The sequence below is a fragment of the Cnephaeus nilssonii genome, assembly GCF_951640355.1.
Source record: "Cnephaeus nilssonii genome assembly, chromosome: 8".
In the NCBI taxonomy this organism is placed as follows: domain Eukaryota; kingdom Metazoa; phylum Chordata; class Mammalia; order Chiroptera; family Vespertilionidae; genus Cnephaeus; species Cnephaeus nilssonii.
In genome coordinates, this window is record NC_137079.1 from 32,437,155 (window position 1) to 32,448,929 (window position 11,775).

At 36.4% G+C, this 11,775-nt stretch overlaps 1 protein-coding gene across 1 annotated transcript in view; it reads right to left on the reverse strand.

Moving 5' to 3' along the window:
* MYO16 (myosin XVI) overlaps positions 1-8,942 on the reverse strand; it is a gene marked incomplete at its 5' end in the record, with an annotated part of 447,953 nt that extends 439,011 nt beyond the window's left edge. The window contains one exon of the mRNA XM_079779480.1: positions 8,915-8,942. Coding sequence (XP_079635606.1) covers positions 8,915-8,942 — 28 coding nt within the window. The remainder of the gene's footprint in view (positions 1-8,914) is intronic.
* Between the last annotated feature and the right edge of the window lie 2,833 nt (positions 8,943-11,775).

Here is an 11,775-nt window from a genome sequence, read left to right on the forward strand (position 1 = left end):
TCTGCTTGGGCTTGACAGTATGCACCTAGAGATTTTCCAAGAATCTATGTACAGTGATGTTGACAAATGTACAGTGATGTTGACAATGGAATAATTAACCTAAACAGAACATATATAAAGAAAAAGGCAAAGCAAAGCACAACTTTTTCACTGATCAGACAATAAGTTCTGTTAATTCTATCTTAAAAATATCTCTCAAATCAGATCATTGCTACCACCCTGATTTGAACTGTCACCTGGCCTACTGCCTTGACTATACCCTTTTCAATCTCTCCTGTCATCCATCTTTTGCAATGCTACCAAAATGACAGTTCTAAAACAGAAATCTGATCACTTTCCTCATTCTTTAAGATCATTCAGGTAGCTCCCTCACATGATAAATAACATTAAAAAAATCATCATACTTGTCCAAATATTGCACATTGTTCTTTCCCCCACCACATGGGGCGCCTTTTGTTTGTTCTTTGAATGCACCATCCACTCACAACAAGGTTTTATGCACATCTCTTCTCCCAGGTTCCTCACCTATGTTGATCATGAGTAAATAGCTCCTCATCCTTAAATGGCTTCTCACTCACTTTGAAAAGGTTGTCCCAGCTCCTTGTACACCTTCCCCACTGTAGCACTGGGTGCCCTTCTTCTGCCTTCTCTGAGAAAAGGGACTTACAGAAATGCATCTAAAGTGTTTTTTCACATTCCAATCTCCCCTCTAGATTGTGAATTTCTTGCAGAAAAGAAATCTATTTGTACATATAAACTGAGTGCATAGCACAATGCCTGGCATGAGGGAATGATTCAAATATCTGAAAACAATGATTGTAAAAAAGACTAAGCCATGAACCTGGAAGGGCAGAATAAGTCAAAGAGTTAATCACAAGAACACTTTTTCAGGAAAGTTAAATGGAGGTGTAGGTGGGGGGCTGACTTAACAAATTAGAGAGTCACTACCTCAAACTATGCAAATATAGGGGTGGGGCAAAAGTATGTCTACAGTTGTTCATATGGAAAACAATACAATCATTAATCCTATATAATAAAAGGCTAATATGCAAATTGTCCCCTCGACTGAGAGTTCGACCAGGGGGTGGGGCCAGCCGACTGGCCACACCTGTGGCCCCTCTCCCCAGCCGACCTGGCCTGATAGGCCCCAACTGTGGCAGGCTGGCCACACCCACCCGTGCATGAATTCATGCACTGGGCCTCTAGTAAATAATAATACAAAAATAAACTATGTTTCCTCATTCTTTAAGATCATTCAGGTAGCTCCCTCACATGATAAATAACATTTAAAAAATCATCATACTTGTCCAAATATTGCACATTGCACTTATAACCATAATTAATGGTTGCACTTATAACCAAAAACCAACTTTTGCCAATCCGTGTATTTTGAGATAATTGTGGCACAAATAAAAACAGTTCAATACAATAATAGAGCAGGAGCTAAAATGTAGTCATTGGATAGTAGTTGGCATTTGAAGGGCATATATAGATAACATTTGTAAGAAGTTTGGAAGTAAAAGAAGATGGAGCTATAGAATATAAGTTTGAGTAGAGAAGCACATTAAAATAAAAAGTAGTTTTAGTATGAATTTGGAAAGAAATATTATTTAAAAAGTTAATTTCTAAGAACATAGGTTCTTTAAATTAACAATATGAAACATACTCACCCCTGCCCCAGGGCCTTTGGACTTGCTGTTCCCTCTGCTTGGCTCCCTCACTTCAATTACTCAGAGGTTACTTCTCAAGAGAGGTTATCCCTTAACAACCTATTTAAAATTGTTTCTTACCAAGTTTTGTTCTCAGATCACTCATTAGATTGTTAAACTCCTTTATTTTCTTCACATCAGTTGCTACTATCAAAAATTTTTATCTACGTCTGCTTGTTTACTTGCTTACTCTGTCTCCATACTAGCATGGGAATTTCAAGATGGAAGGGGGCCTGGCCCGTGTGGCTCAGTTGGTTGAGCATTATCCCATGGACCAAAAGGTCACTGGTTTAATTTCCCCTCAGGGCATATGCCCATTTGCGGCTCAATCCCAGTAGGGTGTATGCAGGAGGCCGCTGATCATTGTTTCTCTCTCACTGAAGTTTCTATCTCTTTACTCCTCTACCTTCCCCTCTCTCTAGAATTAATAAAAACATATTTTTTAAAATGGGAGGCGTGCCCAGCTGGTGTGGCTCAGTGGTTGAGCATCAACCCATGAACCAGGAGGTCACGGTTTAATTCCCAGTCAGGGCACCTGGAGGGGTTACAGGCTCGATCCCTAGTAGGGGGCGTGCAGGAGGCAGTTGATTGATGATTCTCATCATTAATGTTTCTATTTCTCACGCCCTCTCCCTTCCTACCTCTGAAAATCAATAAAAACATATTTAAAAAATAAATTAAAAATGGGAGGGGTGTTAGCTTGCTTGATTATGCTCTTATCCTTAGCCCTTACACCAGTGCTTAGAAAAGAATAGGAGCTCAATAATATTTCTTAGATTAATCAATAAAGATATGAATTAATGACACAAAAGGAAAATGAAATCAACTAAATCTATCTAGCTGATCTAAGTTACCATGTCATGTTTATGTCCCGAAAGTGACACTAAGTGTAAGCCAATCATTGAAAGCATAAAGAGCCCACCTTCATTCACCAAACAACCTACAGAAAGAGAAGGTATCACATTAGCATAACAGATGTTGGGTAAGAACACAGGTTTGGATCCCTCCAGATATAATGACAAGCCTTTAATAATGCAATGTCAACACTGTAGCAATATACAAAGATCTATCATTGGATGGATCATCAGAACAAAAGTATTTATGACATTCATGAGAGTTGGTTAAAAAAAATGAACTATATGAATAACAGTCAAATGTTGAATCATATACATAGACTACAAGAATTTTATCATTTTATACATATCCTTTAATTCTGTTTCTTCACAACTGTGAAGGGAGGAAGAAGAGACATAGATGTAATAGACAGAAAGAGAGTGGCCTATACACCTCATTAGCACGTTAATGATTTGTAACTTTTTCTTAATTGTATTAGGTTTACAAGTCCTAGATTTATCACTAGTATGTGATCTTTACTTATTTTCTTCTTTATTCTAATAATATTCAATAAAACAGTTTTAATAAAATATTAAAATATTCATATACTTCTTATAAATATATAAAATATTCATATAATTATCAATACTGTTGTAAAGATAAGTATCAGTTTGGGGCAGTTGTACTATGTATTAAAACCAATTTATTTAGTAGAATTATAGATACTCTTGATCCACAGATCTTATTCCAATATATTACTAAATTTAAATTGCTGGATAAGTTTTTTAAGTCCTAATTAGAATTTTCTTTCAAGACTAGTTAATTTTAGTTTTTCAATGGAAACATAAATATTTGAGAATATCTAGGAAAAATAATAATCAGAAGGGATTAAAGTTACTATACAGCCATAGTCACCAAAATAGTATGGCCATAAACTAGACAAACAGATCAGTGTAATTAACAGAAACCAGAAATAGATGCAAATACACTTTGGAATTTAAAATTTGGGGTGGATATGATTGGTTCATATAGCCATAAAAAGGAGGAAAAAAGTGCCCTCATTTCATATTGTACCTTAATTTTTCAAGGATTAGAATTGTAAATATAAAAATAAAAGTTTAGAATAAGATGTTGAAGACTAATCATTTAGGAATAATAGCCAACCCAAAGCAATAACAAAACTAAAATTCATAAAGAAAAAAGAGACATAATTTCTATGTGCCAAAAGTACCCAAAATTCAGACAAAAGAAAAAAACAGAAATGTGATATTCAGCACATATCCAGAAAAATATTAATGTTTCCTAATATAAAAGGATACATAAAATTATTTTTAAAAGGTTAAACAATTCATTATAAAAATGAAGTCAGACATAAAGAAATAGGAATAACAAAAATGAGGGAAACCCTTAAGTATCTATAATAATAAAAACGCAATATGCTAATTAGACCAGACGTCCTTCCTGACGAAGCCAGGGCCGGAGAGAAGCCGGGGTCCTGGGTGCCAGAGGGAATCCGGTGCCAGCAGCTGGGGGAAGGAAGGCCTACTTTTGCACAAATTTCGTGCATCAGACCTCTAGTTAGTAAAATAAAATCAGAGGCTTGTGAGAAACTATATTTCAACCATGGAGTTGACAACATTTGGAGATAGCATCCCAGGCTGGCAGATACAGGGATGGATGAACATTCTCTGCTGGTGGTGGGAATCTCAAGTGCTATAGCTTCTTAGAAAAAAATTGGCAGTTACTACATAGTTAAAACTACACATGCCATCTGATTCAGCAATACTGCTTTTATGAATCAATACTCTAGTAATATAAGCCAAATATAATGTTTTAATGCCTATCAAAAAGAGATGAGTTTATAAATTGCTTAATAAAGCTCTGAAATATTGCCTAACTATCAAAACAAGAATAATTTGATATATCTTTATTGGTCAGAAAAGCTGTCCTTGTTGTTACAGGAAGGAGGGCGATATCAGAATTAAAGGTACATATTAGGGAAAATACAGATAGCATTCAAAGCCCCAGGATGAATGAGGCCAACCAGGAATTTTGCAGTTTCAGAGCCATGCTCTAAGAAGGACAGAAAGCTGACAATGAGGCATAGAAAAAGTTGCCAGCAAAATAGAGAGAAAAATCCTAAAAGAGAAGGGAGTAGTCAAGTGAGAAATTAACATGAGGAAGGACTCATGTCCATAGGATTTTGCCACATAAAGGTGGTTTTTACTTAAGTGGATTCGTTGCAGTGGTGAATGGGGCAACATTTGGAAGAATGAAAAAGGAAATGAGGGTCAGAAATCATGTGTACTTACAGGCAATTTTTCCAAGTTGAGATCATGAACACAAGGAAATGCAGTGGTGGCCAGAAAGAAATATGAGGTCAAGAGAGACTGTGTGAAGATGGGCGTATTAGGCCATGTACTAATGCTGATGGAAATGGTGCAGTAGAGATTGGTGGTGCAGGATAAAAATTGAGAACTGAAGGAATGAGGAAACAGGGGGTAGAGTCAAGAACACATTGGCTTTGGATACAAAGAGGAACAATTCATGGTTACACAATGGAAGTGGTCTCAGGAGCTCATATGTAGGCAGCTTTGTAGATTTAATAATGGGAAGATACAGGAGTTATTATCAGATGAATTCTATTTTCCCAGGGTAGGAGATTTAAGGGATCTCTAGGCATGAACAATCACACCTTCTAGGCAAACATGATAAAAGTGAAATTAGTTTTTGTTCTGAAATTCTTCAATGATCATCCTACTGCTTTGGTATAAGGACAAATAAGTTGGAAAGTTGGGTTCAACCTAAGTTAGGAATCTGTCTCTTGAGCGCAACAAAGGGAGATGAGGCCAAGGGGGTGGAATGGGTGCAATGGTTGACCATGGATCTGGTTTGGGTAAAGAGTGGGCCTAAGGGAGAGTGAAGCAATCGTGGGACCATGTGTTGGTGTTTTTATGGAGTTTGCAGACTTGCTGTAGTGGAGTTTTTAAACAAATGAACAGCATGTACAATCTGGGAAAGATCAATGAAGGCATTTTAGTGGGAGTAGCATTTATGAGCATGAGTGATGAGAAAAAAATAAGGTGACCTTGGTATTGTAAAATTTGTTTAATATGAAAAATAGCAGCCTTTCTGGTATAATCCATCCTTAGTTAGCTATGAATGAATTAACAGTTCTAGAATATATTCATTTAAAATAACTTCAACCTTCTTCCTATTGTAAACTGTGCTGCCCCAACCTCAAATAATTAGAGAAAAACTAAACAAGGGGCAATATAGGCAGGCATAGTTGTGGCAACACGGATTCCCAACACATATAAGGGAATTTAACAGGGAAGCCCTCAAGTTTCTGCTCCAGTTTGTTAAGAGTAAAGCAGAAATATAGTTCCAAGTTTCCGCATGGCACTAAAACTCTGTGAGCCCTCATCTTCCATTTCTCATTTCTGCTTGCACCTCGGCTGAGGCACCTGGCCAAATCCACAGGTCACTCTCCCCAGGCACAATGCAGAGACAGAGTCTCACTACAGATCCATCTGAAGATACTTCTTGGCCAGGGGGTTACATGAAACATCAGCACTTTCTGTAGCAGTGTTCCTGAACTTTCCTGCTGCATCTTGCTTCTGCGATAAATTGTTCAACTCCAGTTTTTAACATGTCTATACAAGATATATGAAACATGCAGAAATAGGCCAGTTTCCAAGGAGTCAGAAAGGAATGTGGGTGGTGATACAAATCTAAGCCATTTCTTTCTGAGTATTCTCTTTTACACATTCTTAAAAGTTGTGTTTTTCTGAGAGTAAAAGTAAAACGTGCCCATTGTAGACAATTTTGAAAAAATAGGACAGTTTATAAAAGTAACTGATAATTCCATGATTATAATTATTATACACATAATTATATTAAATATTCACCTATAATTAATTAATATACGAATATGTATATTTTCTATTTGCATATAATTCATTATAATTAATATAATTGTATTATATATTTCATAAGCCAGAGTTAACTAATGTTGGAATTTGAGTTCAGATCTTCCAGCATATGCATACTTCAACAGTAAATAATGAGTACTTCCCTAGATAACTAAAAGTTATTGCAAACATTCTTTATTGGTCTCCCAACCTTCTGCCATAGGCTCCCTTACCAGGATTCCATTGTTGCACATTTTCACCTTTTGCTCCTGCTCTGGAATCTGACTACTTCCTCCCTGCATTGCTGCCCAGCTTGGAAGTGAAAATGGTGCAGTGATAAGCCAAGGTCATAATGTGGAAGAAAGAAAGCACATGTAAGGACTAGATGCGAAGAATGTGGGCCATTAACCTTGCCAGTAGAACAGTGCACTATAAGCGGCAAGGACACACATTACGGGAACATCTTATGCATCAGGAATAACGATTAAATTGTGGATTAGGATCCTTAACAATATATAACTCTGATTCTATAAATGCCCTCAATTTTCCTTCTATATTCTATTCATCCTTCAGTATCCAGCTCAAGACTATAAAATATCCCTTAACGAGTGGCACACAATGAAACATAATTTCTGAACTTCTTTAGCACGCTATACCATTCCGCCAGAGAAGTTAGCATTCAACAATATTCATGGGGCTTTTTTCATTTTAAACATATTGCCAAACCCAGAGCTTAGAACATAGATCTTCAGCAAGTCGTTGATAGTTACTTTGATAAATCCATGAGGAACATTTTTCCCACGTATTTGGAACATCTCACTATTCACTCATTTTAGATTTCATCTGGATTGCAAGAATTATCTCAAACACTTCTACTGACCAGACATCATCACTTCCATTAATTTTCTGAAATTCTGAACTCCAATAATTCAGCTGAAACAAAAATAATATAAGGCAGAAAAGGGCAGCCTCCTGCTATATTTGATGACCAAATGTACCCTGACTCTCCCAAGTTCATGTCACTGTGTCCCCTTGTGCTTTTGCCCATGTTCCATGGCTGCCTCTCACCAGATGTGTTCTGTCTGATGGGAGCCCAGGCGCCTATAGAAATGGTGCAGAGGTTTCGGGATTTCCTCTGCAGAGGCACAGGGAGGAGAAATAATGACATTCTGCTGGTGCAGTAAAACAAGAGGAGCAATGCAAAACCAGCCAGGGGCACTGTCTTATATATATATATTTCAGCAAGATAATAACCCCAATATTTCAGGGGTTAAAACAAAAGACTATTCTCATAATTCCTAAATATGATGCATGGGACCAATTTTTATTCATTAAAGAGCTAATTTTCAAACTTATGAGCTGATCAGTGAATTATTTTTTAGTTCAAATTGTTCTGCAACACAAAAACATGCCTCTTTGGATTGTGCTGAAGAGTAAGCCATTTTTATTTTTATTAATCAGAGTTTTAATAGCTATATACATCCCCCACAAAAGACTAGTGGAAGGTAAGTATTTTATCCTTCTCAGTTATCATTATTTTTCAGTATCCTTTGGTGTAAAACTCAAGATCCTTTCAATACATGTGTTCCTTTAATGGTGTTACTTAAGTGTAACATTGTAATGTCCTTTGCCAACAAAACCCTCATCCTAAGAGGAAATCATTTTATATAAATGTCATGTGTAACTTTAAGAAGATGACATAAATGTACAGAAGTTTTCAGAAGTGCTACTGGAGAAAAATGTATATCTAGCAAGGCATTCTTGCTATAATTTGTCTCCCTCTTCATTATTAGCATCCAGAGAAGGCTTACATGCTGCTTTTATCTAGCTCAGAAAATCCTGTTAAAATTCAGGCACTGAAAAAGCCCTTGATGGACCCACCGGAAAAGCCAGTAACAAACCCTCCTAGCGTCCGTGTAGAGCATTTGGTACAGTACAGATGTCATTCGAGTCCCTGAGCACTGCAAGGTGAATGGTGCAAGGACAAAACTTTACAGTCAAGGATAATCCTAACAATCAAGCTTACAAGTTGAGCACTGGCTTTAGGCATTAAGCAGTGAAACTTGAGAGTAAAATGATAACTGAATGTCCTCACCATACATGAATAAACTAAGTTTTGATGCAAACACTTTATTAATATATGCTGATCCCCAGAAATATTCTTGTAAGATTCCTTTTTATGGATTGCTTTAAAAAAAAGTAACGTATGTATCTTTTTCTTTAAAAAGCTAAAGTTTTAAATATTTTTATACTGTCAGCATTTGGCTCACACTGGAATTATTTCAGAACCTGAAATTAAGAGGAAACGCATTTAGCATGTAAAACATCTTTCAAAGTCACTGTTCTATGTCATTCACCCAGATGGGGCATACTAGAAGACCTGCCTTAATTTTAGCACCTGCATAAAATGATATTTCAAGAAAACAACCACATGAGCAAAATATCAAGCTTACTTACAGCACTTGATAAAATGATAGTGAGACATCGTTCCATCTCAGAGAAAAATCTTGTTATGGGTTCCAGCATTCTCTTCTGCTACAACTGTTGATCCCAGGAGATGCATTATTTAGAGCCCTGACTCAGGTAACAGTTTACCTCAGGATGCATTATTGAACAGGAGCTGTGTTCCATGATCATGCAAAAAGCTTCAAACTCATTCTCATTCCGCAGCCAGAGTTAAGATAACGCCTCTCTGTGGGTCTGGAGCCACCACTGCTGCACGTGCTATTGTAGTGTCCTTGATTGACAGGGCTCCTAGTGCCACAATCCCGGGAATAGTCCATTCTAATTGGTGCTCACATGCAGCCACATGCTGCCAGCACGGAGGTGTGCTGCAGTGCGGCTCTCCCGTTCCTGCCTGTTAATGGCTTTTCAATAGCTTTCAAATGGCAGCAAACTAGATGATGAGTGGGCTGGAGGGAAGCAACGAAGAAAGGATCCTAAATCTCATTTGTGCACGTTGTCCAGGAGCCAAATGTGACCAGATTCTTAGCTGCTGGCAGAGCCAATTATTTTTAGTTGCCACCAGTTGCTGTGTATGAATAGGAGATGGATATCAGGATCTCAAAATAACCACCTCTTAGAGTCAGGGGTCCTTTGATCTGTCTCTAATAATGAAGCAATCACACTGTATTTCACAACACATATTTTTTGTTTTCTATGCAGAATGTAAAACTGAAATTATGCACAAAAAAGCTTTTAGTTTGCATAGCTTTACAAATTTAGGATTCCGCTACCTCTGCAGACTGCAATGAATGTCACTATACAACCATGTAAGTTTGACCAAATTGCAATCAGAAATAAATATATGGTCTTCAAAGGTTATTGCAATAAAAATAAATAGCATACTCATAATGCAATAACCATGCTAGCCAAAGAAAATGGTCACATTTAAGTCACTTGCAAATGCAAATTCATCCCCCGCCCCCCCCCCCCCCCCCCCCACAAATGGATAGGTCTTGATTATCTCTGAAAATGAGTTGACAGAGTCTAACATTTGCGTTTCGGATTTTGAGGGCATTGCAAAGGCAGACATGAACTGCATGGTAAGCATGCACATTGTACTATGGAAGAAGCCTAGGTTTTGGATTACCTTACTCAGAAAAACTAAGAATAGTGCCCTTATTGAGCATAAAGATTATCAATTTCAATCTATGCAACAAAGGGTCATGACTTAAATTATCACTAAGAAATCTGTGTTAGTAGTATGATGAATACAAGATCAAGATTTGGATCAGAATGGCTTGAGTTCAAATCCAGATTCTACCACTTAGCCACGTGCCAACTCGGAAAGTTATTTAACCTCTTAGTCTCAGTTTCCTCAACTGCACATGGGAAGTACAATTCCTAACCCTTATCCTAAACATTAGAAAGCTGCATATAAAAATTCTAACTTATATTTTTGGTATTCAATAAAAGTTGCCATTAACATTAATAAGGAAAAAATATTTAGCTATACATTGAATGACTGCAATGAACACTTTAACTTGTTTTGCCAAGAAATAGAATAAGGATTTTCAGGCTTCATCAGAAATGGATATTCCTCATTTATTCATTCTTTCCACAATTAATTATTGAGAGTAACTATTTTAAATGCTTCCCAGGTATAAAAGTATATCAAAACCATAGCCTTTATATACAGGCATGTACATTCTATTATTTAAGATTTTTGCGTGCTTTGAAATGTTATCTAATAAACTGTAAGATACAACTATTTATGTCTGTCATCCAGAAAACAAGATTCTCTCCTTTTACCTCAATACAAGTCCTTCATATATGCATATAGTAATTATGAGTTTATGTGAATCTTGTCCCGTGTCTCTTTAAAGAAGGCACTATCCATCTAGATATCCCTCCTCTTAACACATAGGTATGTTGTCTACATACCTTTGTTAAATGTATGAATTTCTCTTTTCTGCAAATTGCATGCTGCTACATACTCAATAAACATCTTTAAGACAACTGAGTTCTATGAAACCATATACTCTTTGAAATTAAAAAAGAAAATATATGAGACACAGGGAAGCATGGTGTCTACTTAGCCAAAAAAAAAAAAGTTATTGAAAATATGATTGATTTGCATCCTAAAAATGTTATTAAAGAGTTAAACCCTGCACTTGTAAGAACTTTGACCAAAGTCCCCTGGGATTAGTAACCACTCCCCAAATTCCAGAGGCTCATTACCAAATGTGTTTATTATTCACTTAATCATTTATTCTGTAAATAGTTGACAAGTCATTGTTTTTGCTACTTAACATACATTGAGAAGGATGCTTTCATTCCTGCCCTCAAACTGCTTACAGTCTGGTAAAATATATATAATCAACCAAGCCAGCACAGTGAAATGTGCTAGAAATTACAAGATGGGAAACAAAGACCTCTAAAACAACTGATAGGAACTAAAAGAAGCTCTCCAAAAAATGTATTCTTAGCTTTATGAAAGTACTTAGAATCTGCTTCTATACGGTACAAAACTGTATATACATATAATTCCCCAGATTAAGAAGTTCTCTTATCTTTTTGCTCTAAAAACCACGTATTCATGCTGAAAACATTAGTAAAACTATGTTTAACCACATAGAAATAATCTTTATATTTTTCATCCTTATCAAACAGAAATTAGTTTAAAATGCAGGCATTAATATAGGTGGAAACCAATTTTGGCTCTATTAACTTCATTCCCTTTATAAAGTTTTAAAAAATGGTAACTTAAAGTAGATTAAAATTTATTGATCTATACATATCTCTACAAAACTCATCTCAATGTTAGAACATAACCCCGATAATTCCAAGGGTCTTTAAATCTGACATGTTCAATA